We start from the raw sequence: 22,555 nt of genomic DNA on the forward strand, positions 1-22,555 counted from the left end.
TTTTAACATTGTTACTTTATTGTATTTATAAAATAACTGCCACTAAAATTTACAATTTCTCTTAATATTAAATGATTTACAATTTTTAAATTTAACTTTAAATGTTTGTTGGGTAGGTATAAATAAATGCAACAAACAAAGCTGTAATTTTTGGTTTATTGATTTCAAGTTTTTGTTAACCGTGTTATTTCAATAAATAAATTAAATATGTACGATAGACTGCATCAAATTTTCTAACTTCAAAAGATATGTCTTAATCAGTTGGAGGAAGCACAAAGGAATTCAGAACAATATTCATTGAACATGATAACAATCATTGCTAATAATAGTCACATTGGGAAAAATCTTTGGAAATCTAAATCCAAATGTATTTCGAAAAGTTAAACAATAAGAAGGAACTAAAATAATCTTTAATTGAAATTGTTATGTCTTTTGCAAATTTTAAAAGCATTTTACTTAACACACAAAGTCGTACCGCATTTTTAAACTCTTTTAAATAAACAAATTTCACTTACCTTTACTGCTCTTATAACAAGTTAAGGCAGACTTTTATTCACTAGTGAAGTCATTACAGTTATTTATTTCTTTATTTGTTCACATATTTTAATTTAAAACAAAATTTACATCAGAACTTTTCGAACACTACATTTTACTAAACTTAAAAGAATGCACTAAAACAGAGTTGCCAAAATTTGATCACAATTGGCGGTTTTTCTTATTGTTGTTGACATTTCATTTACGCACATAATCACCCAACAAACACTAAATCATACGTTTTCAAACATGATTTATTTCCAATCAATTGCCAAACTACATAACGTGATCAAAAAAATGTAATTATTATTTTTTAAGATTGTTATTTTATTGTAATTATAAAATAACTGCCTCTAAAATTTACAATTTCTCTTAATATTAAATCATTTGCAATTTTTAAATTTAACTTTAAAAGTGTGTTGGGTAGGTATACATGTAAAAAAAACACAGCTGTCATTATTTGTTTATTTGTTGATTTCTAGCTTTTGTTAACTGTGTTATTTTTATAATAAATAAATTCAATATGTACGATAGGCTGGATCAAATTTTCCAACTTCAAAAGATGTGTCTTAATCAGTTGGAGGAAGCACAAAGAAATTCAGAACAATATTCATTTAACATGAAAATGTTGTCGGAGAATATGAAAACCAATTGGCAAAGAAGTAACTACTTTTTAACGGAATATGATTCTTTTGTTACCAATATAACAGCCATAATGGAAGTCACCAGAAAATATAATCTTCAAATGTATTTGCACAATATAAAACTTACGGAAATTCAGGCTTTATTTACAAAAATTAACCAAAAAGATAAAAAACCACAAAATGGGTGTGATAGTAAGAGCACGTTAAAGGAAGCCGGAACTCATTTGTATCCAGCTGAAGAATATGACTTAAATTCAGAACCACCTGATGAAGATTTCGTTTATCCTCGATTGAATTTGCCTGAAGTTTATAAAGAAAATGCATTTATAAGTGGAAGAGTGACATCCATTAAAAGTATAAACGATTTGACTTTTTATATATTTGACAAATCTTCTAAATATCGGGATACTATCGTCGAATTAGCGAAATCCTTGGAATTACGCCAATACCACGATATGCCCCCAGCCAATGAAGTCTTTGGATATGTACTAGATAAGCATATTTTTCGTGCTGTACTAAGTTCTAAAAGTCTTTACGATGTAGAAATGGATGAAGAGATTTTTCCTTGTTATATCCTAGATACTGGAGAAATATTACCATTAAAATCAAATTGTATTATGTATAGATTAACGTTTGATCAGAAATCTATTCCAGCACAAGCCATACCATGTCAACTAATAACAACCAATACAAACCCATTTGTAGCTCAACAAGAAATGGAAGAAAAATTAAGGTCACTAAAATATGCAAATTGCTGTAATTTTAAAATAGTGGCAATAGAAGACAATATTCTGCAAGTGGAGCTTGCCAACCCGGATCCGGATAAAGCTATTGACAATAGTTGCTTAGATACTGTAAGTGTAGGTAATGTTCCCCTAAATATTGACTCAGACAATGTGAAATGCAAACAATTAACTGATGACGAATTAGAAATGCTGTATGAAGAGCCGCTAAACACCAGCAATGCTATGAAAGCAGTAATGGGTTATGATCCTCAAGACGATAAGCGCATATGTCGTTTTTATGACCCCGAAATCGGAGGATGTTTTAAAGGTGCAAACTGTAAATTAGAACATACTTTACGTCAACCCGATGGCTGGACTAAAGATGTTATTCCCTCAGCATCAATAATAGATTGCCGACATCCCACAACAGTTTTTCCTCCTGGAAAAATAATCAATATAACACCCACCTATATCGGCCGATTGGACAGATTTTATGCAATAATCAATGATCCACACCAAAATGCAACTCCACTTGTATGGAATGATGAAGACATACCCTCTTGGAAACTTTTAAAAAAACCTCCACATATGTTTGAACTTGTTTTATCGCGTTATATAGACAATCTTTGGTATCGAGCTAAAATCATGTCCCACGACGATGACTATAAAATGTTTAAAGTCCTTTACGTTGATTATGGCAACTATCAAGTGGTACATTTACGAAATCTGGCTTCGATAGATATGGGTATGGCGCAAATGCCATATCAAGCTATTCTTTGCCGAATTGAAGGTGTTCGTGAAAAGCAATCTCTTTCTGTTGATGAACATAAAAATGCCATAGAAATATTATGTGAAATGATCCTTAACAAATCCATGGATGTTAAAGTTATATCGCACTATGAAGATTTATTTATTTCTTTTATAGACACAAATGAATATCCCATACCAGATAAATTTGTTGAGATGGGTTTTCTGGACTATAACGAAGTTTAATTTAAAATTGCTTAAGTCTATTCAAATTTTATATTTAACATAGAAAAATTATACTATATGATATAGGTATATACAATGTACATAAGAATGTATATGAATATATGCGTGAACAATATGTATACGATAAAATATGTTGAAATAATTGATTTTTTTATTTATTTTTATTAACATTCCTTATTTTTTAAATAAAATTGAATTTGAAAAAAATATATATCTGATTTTTTAAATAATTACATATACACCGTCCGCCCGAAGCTTATTATATGGCACTGAGTTGTGTTGCACTGTAATTTTTTTAGAACATTTGTCATCACTGTTTAAACTGTTGGCAATACTAAAAAGTTACAACCCTGTTTTTGTCACACCGGTTTATTTTCTTTCATCATTTTTGCGGAAAAATTTGTATTAATTCATTTTGTTATTTTTGCTCAAGTTTTCTAATAAAAACATTACAATATAAGATATGGATGAATCCAAAATTGCTGTCTTTGTAAGTAAATGCAAATAGGTATGAAAAATACTATCGCGATATTAAACTTAAATATTTTTTAAGGGCATTGTGGATCCATTAAGCACACGCTATGGCAACACATTGATGGGACAGTTTGTTGATGGTAGCAAAATATCATTGAACGCATTTAGACCTATAACAGCTAGTACGCGGGATAAACCGACAGAATATGCAGGAAAAGATGTAGTACAAATACATCTTTTGCAACCAGAATTTATCTTCGATGATCCAATTTTAAGAAGCCTTATAGCTGAGGCCAACTCAACATTCGTAGCTCTACAGTCACTAAAAAAGAAAGGTTCAAAGGCAGACTATACAAAAATATCTAGAACATATCGCAGTATAATTAGAGCTTGTTTGGAAAAATTGCAGGATGCCGCTGGAAATGCGGAACTTGAAATGCCCGAGAAATATGAAAAATATCAAAATTTTATTTCGATATTTTACTCCATAGAATGTATTTGGCATTTAAGTGAAATTCTATTTCTGGATCAGACGGCTTCAAATGTCATAGTGCCGCAATTGCTTGAATGGGTTCGTTTCCACTTCCCAGCGGCCGAACGGATGGCAACCGATTTATTGATATTAAGTCGTGATGCCAGTGACAGTGAAGAATACTGGCCTGCTCTGAAAGGTCTAATAATGCAAGGTCAAGTTGATGTGGCTCGTGCTATTCTACAACTTCACCCTCAGGCTGAGAGTACAGCATTTAAAATGGCGGAGCAAATTTTCAAAGCAATGCCCACATACAATGTAAGTCTAATCCGGTGACTTCCTGCAAAGCAAAGTGTAATGTTTTGAATTTATATTTAATTGTTTAAAGGTGTATGGCGGATTTTCTATACAAAAATTTAGGTCTCAATGGCAGTATTGGCTTACAGACACCGAACGTAAACTAAGCGCCAATATTCTAAGCATCGAACCCTTATTAGAGGAACTTGTACAACTGGTGACTGGCAACACGGCAGTATGGAATACTCAAATACAAAATTCAGAATATTGGTATGAATACTTGCCCGGCTATCTATTCTATACGAATCCAGCTTGCAAACATTTTGAGTTGGGTACCGCTGCCAACACTTGGTTAGACAGATGGGCACGATTTAAATCACAACAGGGAGAAGAGCCAAAACTTAAGCATTTGGATAAAGTTATATTGTCACTAATGGAAAATGAAATGCATCAAGTTATTCACTCTATACAGCTGATGGCTGACAACCAATGGTTCGTTACACATCTTACTGATTTGCTGTATAATTGTGGTCAATTGCAAGTAGTCGGAGATCATCAAATGAAGTAGGCGCATATAAAGTTGAGAACACAAATTATGTTTATTGGTTGATTTTTTTTATAATTTTAGCGACTGCATTAAATTAAGAGATTCTCTGCTTTTTGACTTCGGCAGTTGTTTAATGTCTAGAAATTCTTTATGGCAATTGGGTATGGATTATTTAGAGTTTTGTTCGGAAGAAGGTAATTAGTAAAATAGTTAAATTGTTTAAAATTATGTTAACTTACATACACGCTCGGTAGGTTTAGCGGCTTTGGAATTGTGTTTAACTAAGATACCAATTAAAACGGAGAAACAAGCTATGAAGGTTTTGGAAATCTGCAGCAAGAAAAACTTTTTCAATGCTGAACAGGAAATTTGCAAAGTTCAAGCCAAAAAGTCATTAGATGGCCATCGTTATGGAAATGCTTTGGAATGGGCCATTCGCTCAAAAGATACATTATATGTCACCTCAATAGCTGATTTCCTTCTAAAGGTTTGTTTTTGTTAATTTTTCATTTTTCACAATTATTAACTAATCACCATTGATCATTATTTTCGCAGCATTATTCTCGCACGGGAGACATGTTATGTCCGGATGTTATTGCCAATATTGGAGCCAAAATGTTTATTTCGCCAAGATTGGTGTTTTTAGTAAAGTACTTCGACTTCTATCAGTTTTATCGCAAAAGAGACTTTTTGCCAGCTGCAGAATTGTTGGTAAATTTATTGGAATCTAAAATAACTCCAGAATAGTAAGTTAAAAGCAGTTTTATTTGCACATATGTTGTTTAAAAGATTTCAAATATTTATTTCAGTTTTTGGCCTTCATTACTAATTGATACCATACCGCTGTTAGAGTCAAAAGATCCGAAAATACTTTCCAAAGAAACTAGTGCCATTTTGCACCATTTGGAATCGGAATTGGTGCCACTCATTGAGAAGAAAAAGAAACGTTTGGAGAAATATCCTGATGTAATTGTTTACCATTCACTTGAATGTGGCTTTATTTAATGTTTTATTTCTTTGTTTTTCTCTGTTACAGGAACCTGTTAACATACTCAAGGACTATCGAATTGAAAATATCGAAGAAATCATAAATTTATTACGTTTGGCTTGTGCCCGTAATCTTTCACGGGCTATCATTATAGAAAACACTATGATGGGATGAATATAGTATATATTTATTTTTAATGATAAGTTTTATTAATTATAGTTTTTATTTTTTGTAATGTTATCTTCATTTTTTTTTCTAATAAATTGTTCATATTACATTATATTTGTCTGTGGGTGGTTTTGTTCGAAACTACTACTCTCAAAACCAACAAAAAAATTTATTTTAATACATTATTGGGATTTAAATTACTAATTTTGTTATCTCAACAAGGTTTCATCAAATTTTTAACGTTTAAAGATATTTTTTTTACATTTAGGAAATCATTTGCGCTCATTTGTCACATTCTATTCCCTCAAAATATCTTCGCATACTAATTTAATTTAAAATAAATATTTTTCAATAAAATTTGGAACAAACAAAAATTTGGAATAAAATAAATTTTAGTTGAATAATATTCTTGTCGCAGGTGAACGATGTCAATTTGTTTAGACAATTCTTTGCCTAATTTATTATCTCTTTTCTTTTTTCAAAAAAAAAATTATTTAAATACTGATAATTAATAAAGTTTGTTGAAATGAAAATAGTAGATTTTTTTAAACGCAAATAAATGAATATTTAATAAGTTATGCAAGCCAAATATAAAAACACTATACTAAACATATAGTTCTTCATTGACTTTGTTATGAGGTAAATTATAGTTTAGGCGCAAATAGGGTTCACTAAACATGGGCTACGAATATAAAATTAAATTTACTCGCCATTCTTTATTAATTAATTATTGTTTTGTTTCATTTATTTATGGTTTTCTATTTGTAATGTGTGTATAGATAGACTTAAGTAGGAAGATGTTTGCATGTATGTACTTGTATTTAAGTAAATTTTAAACGAAACTAGCATCATTTATTTAGGCAGCTTAACTTTAAACGAATCATAAAAAAGGCTTATTCTTAAATTAGCTGCTTTTATATATATAATAGTATGTATTAATGTTGTTTTTAAGTAGAATGTGTGTGTGTTTTTTTTTTTTTTTTAATTTTTGCAAAATATGGGCAAAGATTGTTTTCATGTGATGATAATACTTTATAATCGAGTTTCTTTCTATTCATTTTTGTCATTGAAAATTATAGTTAAAACAAAATATACATTTTTCCTTAATAGTTTTGAGATTACTTAATTTTTGTTTTTGTTGTTTCTTGGAATATATTGTATGTATGTATGTAGTTGTTTTTTTTAAGATCTAAATATCAATTGTTTATATCATGAATTGTATAAAGTAATTTTAGAGTATTATTGTTTATCGTATAATGTAGATTTCTTTTTTTTTTAATTTTTTACTTGTTTTACGGATTATTACTTAAAGTAAATTTAATAGAATTGAATTAATTTTTTGCATTGGCAGCGGTAGAAGCTGATGAGGCGACAGCCGCTACACTTGCAGCACCAGATATAGAGCCAAGGCGTGATAATGAGGGTTCACGCTTTGGCGGGACTATTGGTTTGTTAGGAGGTATAGGTGGAGGAGCACCTCTAGCGCCAGCTGGTGGAACAGTTACAGGCGGTACCGCTATGGGTACAGGATGAGGCGATGGAGCTTGGTCAAGTGAGTGGCCTGCCGCTGCAGCAGCTGCTAACGCTGAATATTTACCACCGGGAGCACGTTGTATTGTTGCCGTCGGTTGCATTTTAGCTGGTGATGGCGATGAAGGAGCTGCCGTTTGTGCTTTTTGTGCAACAGATGCCGAAGTAATAGGAGCCAAAACTGTCCCAGGTGTTGGTGTGCATGAAGTGGTATCATTACCAACTACAGCCGATTGCACAGCTATTGTGGCAGCTGCAGCTATTTGAGGTAAAGGTGTTAGATTCGAAGGAGCCGTAGCTATACCCGTACGTAAGTTAATTGCTGGGGTAAGGGATAGAGCTATACCAGTTGTGGGTCCAGACACAGGGACACTAGATACTGTAGCCGTAGGTTGTACAATTTTGGCTATATTCGCCATTGGTGTGGCACATCCATCTTCTGAAACATTTTCAAATATATTGTTTAAGCTATTTGAACATAAGAAATTATTGTATTTTCAAACTAAAACGAGGAAAAGTATAAAGTTTTAATAAATCTAAGTGAATCATACAAAATATTAAATGGTTTCATCACTTGAAAAATACTCTGAACAAATATTTTTTAACTAGATACATAATACAATGTTCGATTGAAATGTAGACAGTTAGGAACACTAAAATTAAATCATATAAGAACAATTATTATTAGAATGCAATCATCTCTATTCTCCAATTTTAACTGTTAGTTATTCTATAAATTTAGTCTTTTAGCTTTAATATATATTTCTCAATCGATTTTTAGTGTCCATAACTGTTGGTCAAAAATGATAAACAAATATGTGCGGCATTGTGTTTTTTTTTTTTCAAGTTAACGATAAAAATCTGTAACATTTTCATTCTACAATCTGTAAAAAAAAGATAATTACAGATTTTATCCGTTAACATCTATACAAATACATACATTCATATGTACAAATACTGAGATGTGCTTTTTTTTAATCAATAAAAACAAAGACAAAACAGTTTCAGAACAAAAAAAGAAAAGTGAAATAATAAAATTTAAGAAACAAAAATCACCTTGTTTTCTATACATTTTTCAGATATCTTTTTAATTGTTGTTTTATGTAGTAGAATATATTTATTTTTTCGTTTTGAGGAAAATAGAAGGTGAAGAAGCATAAGAAGGAGATTTTAATTAAGGATTATTGATTTAAATTTTGTTTTCAAAAAGTCTTGCAATTTTTTTTCTAACAAAATATCTCTGTATTGAAGAAAATTAAAAAAATTATAAATAAAATCATAGAAATATACTAAAGTAAAAATAGATTTCGTTTCATATTTTCCATTAAGATTGAAACAAGATTGACTTACCAGTAAACGCTCTAGATTTGGAGACAGTATTGCTGCTCATAGTAGCATTTTGTTTTTTTAAAGCCTCATTTTCAGCCCTTAATGTTAATAGCTCCTGTTCAAGTTCTTTGACTCTAAAAATACATACAAGAAAATAAGTGTATGAATTAATATTTAAAATACTACAAAATTGTATTTGTATTCCTTTACCGAAGTTCTTCTTTAGCTAGATTTGCTTTAATAATTTTACGTTCTTGTTCAGATGCTGCTGCTTGCTTTTCCAATTCTTCTTCCATACGCAATGATTTTTTACTTTCTTCTTCTAATCCTTCTGCTATGTTGTCAGAACGTTGCTTTTCTTCGGCTAAGATTTGAGCCAAATCTTCCGAACGTTTTCCTATAAAATATAAACTAATATAAATATTTTTTTAATTTGCTGGCTTTTAGAAAGCTTACCTTCTTCTATGTATTTCATCATAATTTTTTTCCTCTCTGCTATCAATAAAAGTACAATTTGCTTTTGTCGATTTCTCTCAAAATCCAAAGTTTCTTGTAACTTTTTTAAATCTTTTTCGAGTTTTTTGACCTGAGCTCTTTCTTCTTCCAATTCTTGCCTTAGCTTAGTTCGTTCCATTTCCAAGCCGTAAGTTATATCGTCACCTTGTGCAGTGTCGTGTTCGTGCTTTCGTTTCTCATCTTCCAGTTCCTGCAACATACGTTGATTATTTTCCAATGACTCTGTCAATATATTGACCATTCTTAGATGTGTAGCTCGCTGTTTATTGACCATTTGATACAGCTGTTCCATTTGTTGCTCTATAATTTGTCTGACTTCCATTTCAGCTTGGGCAGCTTGTGTAGAAGATTCTCTAGATATTAAGTTGCCTGATAAGGCGACCTTGTCACGAAATATTGCTACATGTGGGTCACTTGGCTGGAGCCTTTTGCTTTTAAGTTGAGATATATATTGTTTGACACGTTCGTTACGTAAGGCCGCTATTACAACATCTCGAGCCTGCAGTTCACCTTCAAGATAGTACAACATTTTAACCAATTCACTGTGAGGTATTTCGGTGCGTCCGACTTGCTTAAAGTTGGCCCCTGCTCCCGGTTTCATTGTCTGAAATTCATGACCAGCATTTACAGTCCCAGCTGTATTGCTGCTTACAATAACAGAGCCTCCAGCAATAGCACCATTATCAAGGGAGTGGTCCCCGCTTACCACTCCGCCGCCTACAAACCTAGCTGTGCCACTATTTTCGGATGCAAATGGATCATTTGCATTTTGTTCCATCTTACCCGCAACTGATACTTTTCTTATTTTTATATGCAACTAAGTGTTCTTTATAAATTTTCTACACCGACTTTTTTTAATAATTCACATGAATGATCCTTTGTAAAATTGAACAAATTTTTTTTCGTTCTCTTGTACTATGTATGTACTATGTTGTCTCTACTTCGTCGGCTGATACAGCGAGTGTGTTCAACCCCTGATTTGATTTCTATTGGAATTTTTTCACAAAAATATTTTTAACCAGAATATTGTTTTTACATTTTATTTATTTCGCTCATAACTTCTTTATGTAAATGTTTATAATTCTACCTCTTTTTAAATTTTTTTAAAAAAATTATATGAGAAAAATTACAGGATTTTTTGCCTTTGTTTTTTATTATATTTTATTGAACTGTCAATTTTTTTCATTCGTGGAAAAACAATTTATACATAGGTGTACTTTATAATGCAACTGTGAGTGTGAAGATGTAATACTATTTTTAATCAACTCTGATTCTTTGTGACAAAATCGGATAATATTTTTAAGGTGATATCACTTGGAAGATTTCTGTTTATTTTTATGTACAAATGCAGTTTGACAGTGTCAATGTTTTTAATATATAGAGTTTGACATTTTCAGAAAACAATAAATGCATTGTTTTCATTATAATGAAATAATCAGCTGGGTACATTGCACTAACTGGTTAATATAAACTAACCGTTAAAATAAAATAATTTTTTTAGTTTTTTTTTTTTTTTGTAGGTTTTTGTTGCTGATTTTTGATGAACAATTTTTCAAATAAATGCATTGTTTTCATTATAATGAAATAATCAGCTGGGTACATTGCACTAACTGGTTAATATAAACTAACCGTTAAAATAAAATAATTTTTTTAGTTTTTTTTTGTAGGTTTTTGTTGCTGATTTTTGATGAACAATTTTTCAAATTGATTTTTTTTTTTCTATCAAACAAAGTCATTAATAGACATGTACAAAATACTTACATATGTAAATATACATTTTTTATTGTGCTAAAAAACGGATATCATTTTTTAAAAACAAACGGCTTCGTTGTATTATACGCTAAAGAATTTCTTATTCTTTTTCCAATTATACGTTCGGCATAGGGAACAAGGGACGGTGTTCTTAAGAATATACCTCTTGCATGTGGTGTCCAAGCACGAAAAATGCAATGAACATCTATCGGAGCGCGTACACCAACCCAACCAGATGACGAGAGAATAATGTCTCCTGAACAATTAAGTTCTTTAGTTTTACTCTTTAAAACGTATCCTTTTACAATTAAGTCTTCTGTGCAACACTGCAAGCCTGGCCATTTTCGTAGGCGCTCCTCATCACCCATCGGTACTTTCATTAGTGGAGTATTTAAGTAGTTCTTATAAATTTCCAAAGCATGTTCGGTTTCAACAATCATTGTTGGAAGATCAAATGAAGCAAATAAAAATATTTGTACCCAATCCAAATCTTTTGAATCGCTCTTAATAAAGTCTAGTCGTCCTAAGCCGCCTACAAATAAACTCATTCCCAGTTTTAGACGATAAGATCGAGGAGAAATCATTTGCTTGGGTTGTAATTCTCCCAACTCTTGTGGTGTTAACAAGTTGGTTATTTGTTCAGGATGTAAAACACCTGGTGTATCATAGACCCACCGCGACTTTTGATATTCTTTACTTCTCTCGTTGAATGTTGTTATCGGTTGAGTTCCCTTACTCATAGCAAAGGCATCATCTACATCATCAATATTTTTTATGAATGTACGTCCAATTGTGCCTACTGGTACTGCATCAGATATGTTTCCAGTTTTACGAGCACTTTCTATGCGGAGTTTTTCTTCTTCGGCTTTTAGAAACTTTTCTGACTTCAGTCTTTTAAAGCGTTCATAGATTCGAATTTCCGATGGTCTGAATATGGGAAACTTGAGCATTTTAAGTGTTGTTCCAGGCCATGGACAGGTAGTAGCTTTTCGTATTAAATCTGATGTTTCCGGTCGACAGTAATCCGAATTTAAAAGAACATTAAATAATGAACTTTTGCCCACATTTGTACAACCCAACAAATAAACATCTCCCTTATACGCCCATATTTTTTGCAATTGTGTAATAAGTTCTTCAATTCCGTAACCAGTTTTTGCCGAAATCAAACTCACATATTTCACATTCAATCGATCGAAGCCCGATTTAAGAATTTCCTCAGTCAAACATTGTTTTATATGATCCAAATAGCTGTTACTATCCCGTGGCAAGAGATCTACTTTATTGCCAACAATAATAACAGGTCTTTTTGATCCCAATAATTCATGTACTCCAGGCCATATTGAACAGGGAAAATCTAGTAGATCAACCATAACAATAGCCAAAGCGTATTTATCTTTAATACTTGATATAGTTTCGATATAAGATTCTGGTGTGACTTCGATATCTAAAGCTATGTTATAGTTTTTTAGAAAATGACATCGTTGACAAGTTAGACTTTTAAGCTCATTTTCGGTCCGTCCCTTAAATATTTCGGTTGGAAGGAATCCTACAAAAAGTTTATATTAATTATACTTATTTTTTAGTAGTTAGGTACAGTGCTCTAACCTGGACTTGTCTGGTGTTTACAATGTAAAATGGCACCACAACCATTACATGGTACAATTGAAGCAGGTATATTCGGATCAGCAGTTCCATACTTATTTTCCTGCAATGATCCATTCTCGCCATTTGTTTCATTGTAGTACTCATAATCATCCATCCAATCTTCAGGTACATCTGAACCATAGCGATTTAATGTTTTTTGTTCTTTACGGTACCGTTTTAAATCCTTTTTGATTTTATTTTGTATAGATCTTTTTAGTCCGTAACTCATGTATTCATCTTGTAGCTCTAAATGAGAACTGTAAAAAATGTGCTGATGGTTTTCATATCTTTGTTGGGAATCCATCCATGATTTCTGGCGCAGACTTAATTTGGTATTTTCTTTAAAATCTGTGGACAGGAAACGTGAAAGCTGTGCAGTATATTTTATACTCTTAATTCTAAATAAAGTTGAATTCAACTTTATCATTGTAAATTATATTTCTTATTAATAATATTTTTCGAATATTTTTACTACTAGAACATAAGTTACAAAACATCTGATTATAAAAAAACAAACACACAGTCGATTTTTAAAGCACTAGATAAATTAACAACTATGTGAAATGGACTCGCCGCAATTGTGACAAAAAAAGGAATTTTTGCTTTAATATACAATCCTCAAAACTGTTTAAGCCGCAAAACATTTAAATAAACATAAATAAAATTTAAACATAAACATACTTCTGTTTCATTAAAAGTAAATGGAATTATTTTTCCCAATTAAAAATCGCTGAAATTCCCTTTATCGGTAATAATATAACACTTAACAAATTTCAAAATCGCTAGATTAAGGGCCAAATTACCACCACTGTAGACGACTTTCATTTTAATTTTTTATCCATCTCTGCATAATTTCCCACATAACTTTTGTACATGCTCTGTTTTGTTGTTATAAACAATAATTTGCTTCCAAAATTCCACTTTTTGATCTCTCGAATTCTGTTTTTATTTAAAATCGTTGAGAATTTAAAAACTTAACGTAGTTGAAAACTTATCCATCTTTCGATTTTAAGCCGCCACCGACACATTTTGTGATTTTCGCCGCCGTTGTTAATATTTGTCGGCGCAGGGCTTTGTTTACCACCACCAGGAATGGAAAATGAAATGTTTTTTTCAGTATCAAAAAATATTTCAGTGGGTACTTTTTTGGGCCTCAGAGTACTGGCTGAAAATCAAGATAAACATTTCCTTTGATGATTTGTGCATTTATCTTTAGAACTCAATCCACATTGGGGCACAATGGAATTTTTTTGGAAGTAAATTTTTCATTTCTAAATGACTAGATTGATTAGGATAAAATTAGACATAGGTTAGGTTGATAGGAGGATGTATAGTACATAAAATTTAAAGAAATACACCTAGACCACTATCAGCTCAAAGTACGGTACCTTCAAAATTTTAAATGTTTAAACAAGTGCCATTTTTTGTTTCTCATCCAATATCAAAGATTTTTATATGGGTTCATGGTTTCTGATAGCCACAAATATTACATCGATATTTTACTATGTAAATATGATAAATTAAATACATAATACATAAATTGAATCATTCGAGATTTTATCATTTGGAAATCTTTAGTTTTAAAGTCAAATATTTTTGAAAATTTTAGTAATTTTTAAGAAATATATGTAAATATATATGTATGTGCCAAAATATTCTTGGAATTTTAAATTTGAATAATATGTTATAGTGCTTTAAGTATACTTTAAGAGTATCACATAAAACTCGGGAGTACCGCGGTACTTTTCAACATCAATTAGTATCAAAAGAAAAAGTACGATAGTACCAATTTTGCCATCCCTGACCACCACTGTACACGACTTTCATTTTGTTTTTCTTCTTCAAGCTGAAAGAGCCGGGACGGATTATCGGAATAATTTGTAAAGAAAAATTCTGAAAATATAAAAAATAAAACTACACAAAAAGTGCATTGGAAAAAATTATATAAAAATAAACAGTAATAAAATAAAAAGTAACTCCGTTTTACAAGTGCTAAACCGAAATACGTTTTCTTTTGAAAAGAAACAAAAGAAATTTCGAGTGAAAGAAGTGTAGAATATTGGAGCAGACTATAAACGGTGAAAAAAGTACAGTGAAATTTTTCTGAGTAAAAGAAAACTATTGTTGTGTTAGTGTGCATAGAGGTAAATGAATGCAAGAGACAAAAAATATATGTAGTATATTTCTTATAAATAATTAAAATAAATAGTATACAATATTGAAAAAGGTAAGAGTTATTTTATTGTCTAGAATAAATAGCAAAAAATGTATTGTATGTAGTTTAAGTACACACTCATAGATATTGCGAAAGAAATGAACCGTTTTTGTGTGACGATGTTTTATTTTTTGTTGGTGTACTTTGTTGTTATTAACAAAAAAACTGAGTAAAAAAATTAAGTGAGTGTTTGTGTGTGTATTATGTGTACATATGTGTGTGTGTGCCTTTTTTGTAATTTGGAGTACGTACGCAAAAAAGTATTTTCATTAGAAAAAGGGAGCCCCAAATAAGAGAGAAAGAGAACAAGAGATCATCTTTAAAGACAAACATCTTTAAGTTACCAGACTTTAAAGGCAAACAGTTTTCTTTTTTCAACTTTTTAAAAACTTGAACAAATTTCTAATAGATGTAAAGAAAAAAATTAACAGTTATAAATTTTATAATATAAAATTAGAGGGCATTATTGGAGGCAATAATTATAAATTACATACATATTTATGGAAGTATAAATAAATAACATTTTGTGTAAACAAAGATATGGTAGCCCAATTTTAACAAATACCTACAAAAACACAATACAAATGAGACAGACCAAGGCGACCTAAAAAACATAATTTCTACTTTTGAATCAACAAAAAGAAGTTGTTTTTCTAGAAATGTAAGTTGGTTGGTAGATTTGTGTTAGCAGTATATAAAAAATATAAAACAAAATATTAAAATCAGCTAACAATGTATGTGTGTATATTAGGAATGGAAATGATTTTTTTTACAAAAACAACAACAATACATTAAAAGAGCCACTTAGTTTCTTTATAATTACTCTTTCTTTTTTACCTTCCACGTTTTCCTTTTTAATTTCTTAAAATTTTATTTTCAATTGCAATTACATACAATATGTATATTATATACATATGTATGTAAGTATGTTTGTATATTGTGTATATGTTTAAATCTGAAGTAATGGCATTTGGTATTTTGCAGTCACTGTTGAGAAATACACAACAGAATATACAAATATCAGTGAAGAGAACTGTAATTGTTTTTCTTATTTTCTTTCTTAAATCCTGTTTTTGTTGTTTTATGTAATTCGAATGCATTGTGGGTGTATTTTCTTCTCTTAAAATTTATTAATGTTTGCTGCAAAGTAGTAACTACTGATTAAAAAGTTAATAAAAAATAAATAAATATTCTTATTGTGGTCCGGTAAAGAAATAGTAAAAGTTCATATTTATATTTATGCATCTTTGTACCTACTTAGGATTGTACATATCGATTGTATGTATGTTGGTGCAATTTCAAAGAAACAAATTATCGGAACAAAAATATTGATTTTTTCTTCTGCAAGTGCGCCTCCTGCACATTAATTGCAAAAGAAACATACAAAGTGCAATTTAAAAAATAAAGCTAACACACGAATACAAATATAAATTTACTAACTAAAAAATTAAAAAAAAAAAATATACCTATAAACATTTTTTTGTTCATCGTCATCAGTATCACCTTTGTTTTGAAAATAACTTTTACCGACTGCATATTTATTAGGGCATTCAGTTATTAAGGTTTTAATGTAAACGGTTATTTGAACATATTATTCGAGTATCCATTGAATAAACTTTAACTAATAAATGCCCTAATACATACATCCATACATAGATACATATACGTAAGGATTAAAAGTAAATAAAACATTTTTTACAATTATGTACTTTAGATATCAATTGGTTATTTCAAAGGAATTTTAAGAATTGCATTCAGCATTTGATTTCGAAACGACTTTCCATAAAGATAATATCGGAAATGTTTTAAGATTATATTTGAGAAACTATTATTTTTTTGCCTAGTAGAATATGGTAGATTATTTTTACTCTGCGTACTCCCCTAATAAAGAAGAAAAAAATCAAACAAAACAAAAAATAAATATGCCTTTCACTTTTCAAGGCAATTTCTGCACTTTTTAATGAAAACATTTAAATGTATCTCACGCTATACGAGAAATTCGATAGAAGCTCTCAAGCAAACAAAATAATATTGTAATAAAGATATTATTTCAAATAGGTAGTTTCTGAAAAAAAGAAATAAACATAAAAATTCTTAATAACAGCTAGTTTTAAGTATGGCAACAATATGAATTGAACTATAAATTGTATACATTTTATTTGTATACCCTACATCAGAATTGTAGGTATACGAACAATTTGGACGTAATAAATAATATAGTTTTTCTATATATATTACTTTGATCCAACAATATTCAACTAATGCAATTAAATTAACCATTCCTTTTCATTGCAGAAGCTAACGTGAATTGTTTGCAACCAAAGCATAACCAAAGATTATTGATTTTTTACTGACTACTGGATGTTTCTAAAGGGACATATATTAATTATATATTTCCAGAAAATTACTACAACAAAAATAAATCTTTGGTTTATACTTCTAACTGCTGCCAACCAATTATAAAATTAAAAAATCTTAAACAATATAAATAACAATAAAGTCTTTTGGATCTTGTAATTAATTTACTAAGATAAAAAGAAAAAACTACTTTCATTTACAATTCACGTAAATATATTATTTAAAGACACATAAACGGCTTTTTAATGATGTCGTCCGATCAACAGTTCTTTTTAAAATGGAACGATTTTCAAACGAATATGGTAACATCGTTTCGGCACTTAAGGGATGAAAAAAGTTTTACAGATGTAAGTATGTAAACAAGTTAGTTTAAAAAATAATAGTCTAACTTAAATCCTAAATCGGATCGAGTAAATAAAGTTTTAAATTATAACAATAATGCTATACATATTTGATAAACTATTTATTTATATATTTTAGGTAACTCTTGCATGTGAAGGACAAACATGTAAAGCACATAAAATGGTTTTATCAGCATGTAGTCCGTACTTCAAGGCATTGCTCGAGGTAATATTTTTATATTAAATAAATATTACATAAATCTAAACCCGCAATAATTTTGCTTTATTATCTTAATATTTGCTTGCAGGAAAATCCATCCAAACATCCTATTATCATACTCAAAGATGTTTCCTACATACATCTGCAAGCTATTTTAGAATTTATGTATGCTGGCGAAGTGAATGTGTCACAAGAACAGTTACCTGCATTCCTAAAGACAGCTGATCGCCTTAAAGTGAAAGGCTTAGCAGAAACACCCAGTTCTATAAAAAGGGAAGGTTGATGGTGGTAATTGCTTAATACTTTTGAGGTCCTTATAAAGATCTACCTTCCACAAAAGAAAACAAAAAAGCAACAAATACATTTAAAATGCAGCAGCACACACGTACACCCGCAAGATTATACAAAACAATAAAACATATTAAATTTATCATTTGTCCCTATTTCAATGCATCTCCTCTTCCTTTTGTTTTTGTATTTTTTTTCCTGAAGATCAATAATTGAAACATCAATACAACAAAAACACCAGAAAATTTTCAATTAATTCGCAATTAAAAACAAAATAATATGTATACTTAAATATATGTGCAACCACCCTCCAACAAAAATGTAAAAGAAAATCTAAAAATTTTATTAAAACATAAAACTGCAAAACGTTGCTCTTTAAAAAAAATCAATATGAAAAAAAACAAAACATTTTATAAACATTCGATAAAAACAACTATGTTAGGACTCTTATAAAAAATAAACAAAAAAAAAAAAAAACTCAAATCCATTGCATTCAATTTTAAGTTTTGCTTCTTCTCAAATCTGTGAAGTAATTAGTTTATTTTCTCTTATAATTTAATATTTAATTTGACATATACATTAATATCTGTATCTTAATTTCGTATTATAAATATTTTTCATTTTCTTTTTTTAATTAATTTATATTTTTTTATAATATTCAGTGTTTTCAATGAAACGTTCTTTTTTTTACTCTTAAAAATTTTCATTTTTTTTCAAAAACAAAAAAATGTATTACATTTCTCAAAAACTTAAACAAGTATAATTAAAAAAACTTGAATATTATCATTTAAATATTAATTAAAAGCATAAATATTAATTTTAATTACTATATATTATATATAAAAATAAAAATGTGAAAAAATAAAAATAATTTAATAATGGAAAATAATAAACAAAAAAATCTTTTATTGAATATTTTGCTCCTCATTCATAATAATTTTTAATAGGTTATTGATTACTTATAAATAAGATCCTTTAAGTTCAATTTATATGGAATCGATTTTTATACTCAATAAATATCCAATGTCTGAAACCTTAAGCATAAAATGGAATTCTTTAGATTTGTAAATAAGCATGATGCAATTTGTTTCTTTGAAACATTTATTACTTGACTTGTCTGTTATACCACAGAAAGTAGAACCATTAAAAAAACCTTGTTTTATACAGGAAATTGTAATATTTTTAAACGTTTAGTTTATTAATTAATGTTACTTATCTAGTGGAGTTCGTTATAACCAATTTAAATTCTAATAGTTTCGAACTAATGTCACTCATTTACCACAAGACTGGCATAACTCAAAATTCACTGGTTATTAAACAGAGTTTTAAAGTCTTTCATATAATTAGTGCTAGATTGATTGTTTTCTGAAAACTCTATAGGTTTCTCATATATTTAATACGCAAAAACATAGTTGAAGTTCATGAGAATCATAATATTCTATTTAAAATATATTAAAGAAATATAGTTATATAAAATAAGACATTTTTTAAAAACGTCATTTTTTGAATTATGACAATCTTTTAGTAACGATGTTTGACAGGCCGTGTAAAAATCAATCAGCTGTTAAAAATACACCACCATACATGAATTTACAAAAGTGGCCATAGAATTATTTATTAATTCCTTCTCAACACTGAAAACAATCTAAAAGATAAACAAAATAGAGCAGGACATGCGCGTATATATGACAACAACAATAATAACAACAACAACAACACGAAGATTGGAAAAAACAAACAAAAACAAAACATGTTAAAATTGTAGAATACTGTCAAAAAGAGTAAGAAGAAGTAATGTAGAAAAGATACATTCGAAGAAGAAACATTAATTCTTTACCAGGATCAATCAATACTTTTCGTAAATAGTACAACATTGTAGTGAATTGTATATTTTGTGGGTTTTGTTTTTAATATTGTAACAATTTAGAGAAATAATTAAGTGAAAGTGTATTACCTTAAAACTATTGAAAAGTTTTAATTAATATGGATCGTGAAGGATATGGCCCAGAGTTTGGTAAGTTTGTCTGTAAACTGTTAATATTACAATAGGGGAGGAAATTTTCTAAATAGAAAAGGGTGGTACTATCTACATATACTAATAATAAATATTAAAATAATTTGTTTCTTTTTAAATTCTAGATGATCGTTTAATAAAATTAGTTAAAGAAAATTCGGCCATTTACGATGTCAGTCATCCTCATTACCGGCGAACTCCAGTCCGTATGGCAATATGGGATAATATAGCCAAAGAATTAGGAGCACCATGTAAGTAGCCGAAACGCACAAAAGTGGTATAGGTAGTTTCTTTGTATTGACATGGTGACTACAAATGTTTAAGGGTGGTTGAAATAATTGGGTTGCTGCTACTTTACATTGTTTGTTTCATTTGTATTTTAACGTTAAATTAAAATTTTCTTGTATTCCAGCTCGTTTTTTGCAAACAAAATGGAAGAATATACGTTACAATTATCTACAGGAACAAAAGTGTCTGGAAACGGGTACCGTTAACACAAATATACGAAAGAGAAGATTCACAGAAGATTTATCCTTTCTTAAGTATACAGCTTATCGAAGAGATGGCACTGGACCCATAAAATCCAACTGCAATGGATCGTAAGTGGAATTAGATAAGAAAATGTGAAACTGAGAATAAAAACAAAATTTGAATTTTTTCAGTGATGACAGCAACAGTTATATGTATCCCGACAATTTAGCCCCTGCTAATAGTAGTAATACGTATGAAGTTATCGAACTCGACCGCAGTGATGATGAAGGGGACGATTTTTTGCCAGACGTTTCGGCATTTTTAGCTCCAATGAATGATATAACACAAACCAGTACACAAGATCCATATGGTTTACCTGATAATCCCGAAGAGGCAAATATTCAAACTAAACAAGAGCCAGATGTAACAATACATCAAAGTTCAGGAGACAATACAAAACGTTCAGTTTCGCCGACAAATTCACAAGGATCGAATCGTTCATCACCACTACTAACACCAATTCTAACAACAACAACTAATAATGGCAAAGAAATAAATAGTATTAGTAATGGTAATAGCCAATTATACTCTGAGGTTACAATTCAGCCAATACCACCAGCTCCTTCACCTCTAAAACGTCCCTTAACAATATCACCGACTCAAGATCATATGTTAACAAACAGTGCGAAACGTAAAACTACTTCTGCATTAGCTACACTTAACACTGATCCAATTGAATTATATTGCCTTTCCTTGGTCGATTGTTTTCGAGCTATGCCACGTTCAGAGAGAGAAAGGGTCAAATTTGAATTTGCTAAAATCCTTAAAGATGCCCACTATAAAGATCAAATGTAAAACGCCGATAGTCTTTAGTGAAATTTATTTAATGACGGAACTCAATTATAAGTTTTACAATAAAGAAAATGTACATAGTAATATACATATGTATGTCCATACATATGTATATATAATTACCTAAAAACTAGAGACCATCAAAATGAAGAATTCTTAACTTTCCTTAATTAATATTTTATTTTACTAGCAAAGGAAAAACAAAAATATTGTTTATATTTGCTTGTCCTTTTGGAGACGACAAATATGTATGTAGATATCTAGCAATCATAAAGTAATTTATTAAATACAATATAATATAAATTTATGGATAAGAAACTTTATATCTAAGTTCACATGCATTTTTAGATATAAGTTTTCCGCATAAAATCACTTATTTAATATCATTTAACAAACTATTTTTTGTAATATTTTAATAATAATACATATTACTGGATTTAAGTTTGTTTAAATTAAATATAAATATACCTATATGTAAGTATCAAACACACTTTGGACACAGGATAAACACTCACTATTGTTTGGGTTTTAATTTCACTTACACAATTTACAGTTTTTTTCTAATAATATACATATGTACATACTTATGTATGTATATTGTTACTGTATAGAAAAAAAACACAAAATGGTGGTTTAGCGACATTTTTATACGGACATATCGAAAATTTTAATAAAATGGACTAATTTTAATACTTACTTTATGAAAGAATCACTTTAAATTAGGAAATAAATTTTTTCGTTGCTTTTAGTATAAAGTGATGTACGTACAACATCATACTTTTTTATTTTTTTTTTCGGGGTTTTATTAAAAAATACTTAATTATACAATAATGTTAAGATAAGTTTCTTTTTCCCTTATTTTTATGTTTTATTTAATAGTTAAGTGTAAGTTATACTTTTATTTGTTTTTTTTTAATTAATTCAAATTGTGTTTTTACTTTTTTAAAGTATTTATTTTAACATGAGAGTAAAATAAAAAAGCGTCTGATTCTATTGTATGCAAAGGATTCAAATAAATGTATTTTTTGTTTAATAAAAATAATAGCGTTGTTTACATTTACTAAGAGAGAGAGAGAGGGAGAGAAACTGCAGTTAATATAAATAAAAACAAAACATACAAAAGCATTGAAATTTATAACGGTTTATGAATTCCATAACAAAACAAACATTGTTGTTGTTTTAT

General features: G+C 29.5%; 7 protein-coding genes across 10 annotated transcripts in view; 4 read left to right on the top strand and 3 right to left on the bottom strand.

The window, feature by feature from the left end:
* LOC111677353 overlaps positions 1–667 on the bottom strand; it is a 43,779-nt gene extending 43,112 nt beyond the window's left edge. Inside the window, exon 1 of the transcript XR_006941331.1 lies at positions 516–667. The gene's annotated coding sequence lies outside the window, so the exon portion shown is untranslated. The remainder of the gene's footprint in view (positions 1–515) is intronic.
* Positions 668–975: 308 nt separating this feature from the next.
* On the top strand, positions 976–3,107 carry LOC111677362. The gene has a single exon (XM_023438466.2). The coding sequence runs from the start codon at positions 1,058–1,060 to the stop codon at positions 2,894–2,896; it is 1,839 nt and encodes a 612-aa protein (XP_023294234.2). The 5' UTR covers positions 976–1,057; the 3' UTR covers positions 2,897–3,107.
* A 137-nt stretch (positions 3,108–3,244) lies between these two features.
* LOC111677372 (nuclear pore complex protein Nup75) lies at positions 3,245–5,956 on the top strand. Its single transcript, XM_023438475.2, has 8 exons — positions 3,245–3,386; positions 3,450–4,160; positions 4,231–4,703; positions 4,768–4,880; positions 4,941–5,173; positions 5,242–5,432; positions 5,496–5,652; positions 5,723–5,956. The coding sequence occupies exons 1-8, from the start codon at positions 3,360–3,362 to the stop codon at positions 5,846–5,848; spliced, it is 2,031 nt and encodes a 676-aa protein (XP_023294243.1). The 5' UTR covers positions 3,245–3,359; the 3' UTR covers positions 5,849–5,956.
* Positions 5,841–10,601, bottom strand: LOC111677375 (CTTNBP2 N-terminal-like protein). Of its 2 annotated transcripts, none has more exons than XM_046954720.1 (4): positions 9,158–10,601; positions 8,912–9,098; positions 8,723–8,835; positions 5,841–7,808 (listed from the first exon to the last, which is right to left on the bottom strand). In XM_046954720.1, exons 1-4 carry the CDS (start codon positions 9,993–9,995, stop codon positions 7,174–7,176), a joined length of 1,773 nt encoding a protein of 590 aa, XP_046810676.1. In that variant the 5' UTR covers positions 9,996–10,601; the 3' UTR covers positions 5,841–7,173. The 2 variants fall into 2 exon arrangements, with proteins under 2 accessions (XP_046810676.1, XP_023294245.1); XM_023438477.2 differs by having other exon boundaries at positions 5,841–7,811.
* A 373-nt stretch (positions 10,602–10,974) lies between these two features.
* On the bottom strand, positions 10,975–13,118 carry LOC111677374 (nitric oxide-associated protein 1). The gene is made up of 2 exons (XM_023438476.2): positions 12,575–13,118; positions 10,975–12,515 (listed from the first exon to the last, which is right to left on the bottom strand). Exons 1-2 carry the CDS (start codon positions 13,038–13,040, stop codon positions 11,020–11,022), a joined length of 1,962 nt encoding a protein of 653 aa, XP_023294244.2. The 5' UTR covers positions 13,041–13,118; the 3' UTR covers positions 10,975–11,019.
* Positions 13,119–14,436: 1,318 nt separating this feature from the next.
* Positions 14,437–18,355, top strand: LOC111677006 (longitudinals lacking protein-like). 3 transcript variants are annotated; one of them, XM_023438028.2, is made up of 4 exons: positions 14,437–14,840; positions 17,124–17,533; positions 17,667–17,753; positions 17,836–18,355. In XM_023438028.2, exons 2-4 carry the CDS (start codon positions 17,432–17,434, stop codon positions 18,028–18,030), a joined length of 384 nt encoding a protein of 127 aa, XP_023293796.1. In that variant the 5' UTR covers positions 14,437–14,840; positions 17,124–17,431; the 3' UTR covers positions 18,031–18,355. The 3 variants fall into 3 exon arrangements, with proteins under 3 accessions (XP_023293796.1, XP_023293797.1, XP_046810864.1); XM_023438029.2 differs by having other exon boundaries at positions 14,437–14,757; XM_046954908.1 differs by having other exon boundaries at positions 14,437–14,757; positions 17,229–17,533.
* A 1,281-nt stretch (positions 18,356–19,636) lies between these two features.
* On the top strand, positions 19,637–21,808 carry LOC111677045. Its single transcript, XM_023438091.2, has 4 exons — positions 19,637–20,049; positions 20,175–20,300; positions 20,462–20,648; positions 20,712–21,808. Exons 1-4 carry the CDS (start codon positions 20,019–20,021, stop codon positions 21,373–21,375), a joined length of 1,008 nt encoding a protein of 335 aa, XP_023293859.2. The 5' UTR covers positions 19,637–20,018; the 3' UTR covers positions 21,376–21,808.
* Positions 21,809–22,555: the final 747 nt, after the last annotated feature.

Source organism: Lucilia cuprina, chromosome 6 (assembly GCF_022045245.1).
Source record: "Lucilia cuprina isolate Lc7/37 chromosome 6, ASM2204524v1, whole genome shotgun sequence".
Classification (NCBI taxonomy): domain Eukaryota; kingdom Metazoa; phylum Arthropoda; class Insecta; order Diptera; family Calliphoridae; genus Lucilia; species Lucilia cuprina.

Excerpts from the sequence above, each read along its gene's own strand:
- LOC111677362 (XM_023438466.2), top strand. The coding sequence starts at position 1,058 with ATGTACGATAGGCTGGATCAAATTTTCCAACTTCAAAAGATGTGTCTT.
- LOC111677372 (XM_023438475.2), top strand. The coding sequence starts at position 3,360 with ATGGATGAATCCAAAATTGCTGTCTTT. Across the intron at positions 5,174-5,241 it reads TAGCTGATTTCCTTCTAAAG|CATTATTCTCGCACGGGAGA; the intron begins GTTTGTTTTTGT and ends TTATTTTCGCAG. Across the intron at positions 5,433-5,495 it reads TCTAAAATAACTCCAGAATA|TTTTTGGCCTTCATTACTAA; the intron begins GTAAGTTAAAAG and ends TATTTATTTCAG.
- LOC111677375 (XM_023438477.2), bottom strand. The coding sequence starts at position 9,995 with ATGGAACAAAATGCAAATGATCCATTTGCATCCGAAAATAGTGGCACA. Across the intron at positions 9,099-9,157 it reads GATGAAATACATAGAAGAAG|GAAAACGTTCGGAAGATTTG; the intron begins GTAAGCTTTCTA and ends TATATTTTATAG. Across the intron at positions 7,812-8,722 it reads CAAATCTAGAGCGTTTACTG|AAGATGGATGTGCCACACCA; the intron begins GTAAGTCAATCT and ends AAAATGTTTCAG.
- LOC111677045 (XM_023438091.2), top strand. The coding sequence starts at position 20,019 with ATGGATCGTGAAGGATATGGCCCAGAGTTTG. Across the intron at positions 20,050-20,174 it reads AGGATATGGCCCAGAGTTTG|ATGATCGTTTAATAAAATTA; the intron begins GTAAGTTTGTCT and ends TTTAAATTCTAG. Across the intron at positions 20,301-20,461 it reads CAAAGAATTAGGAGCACCAT|CTCGTTTTTTGCAAACAAAA; the intron begins GTAAGTAGCCGA and ends CTTGTATTCCAG.
- LOC111677006 (XM_023438028.2), top strand. The coding sequence starts at position 17,432 with ATGATGTCGTCCGATCAACAGTTCTTTTTAAAATGGAACGATTTTCAA. Across the intron at positions 17,534-17,666 it reads ATGAAAAAAGTTTTACAGAT|GTAACTCTTGCATGTGAAGG; the intron begins GTAAGTATGTAA and ends TATATATTTTAG. Across the intron at positions 17,754-17,835 it reads ACTTCAAGGCATTGCTCGAG|GAAAATCCATCCAAACATCC; the intron begins GTAATATTTTTA and ends ATTTGCTTGCAG.
- LOC111677374 (XM_023438476.2), bottom strand. The coding sequence starts at position 13,040 with ATGATAAAGTTGAATTCAACTTTATTTAGAATTAAGAGTATAAAATAT. Across the intron at positions 12,516-12,574 it reads TAAACACCAGACAAGTCCAG|GATTCCTTCCAACCGAAATA; the intron begins GTTAGAGCACTG and ends AACTTTTTGTAG.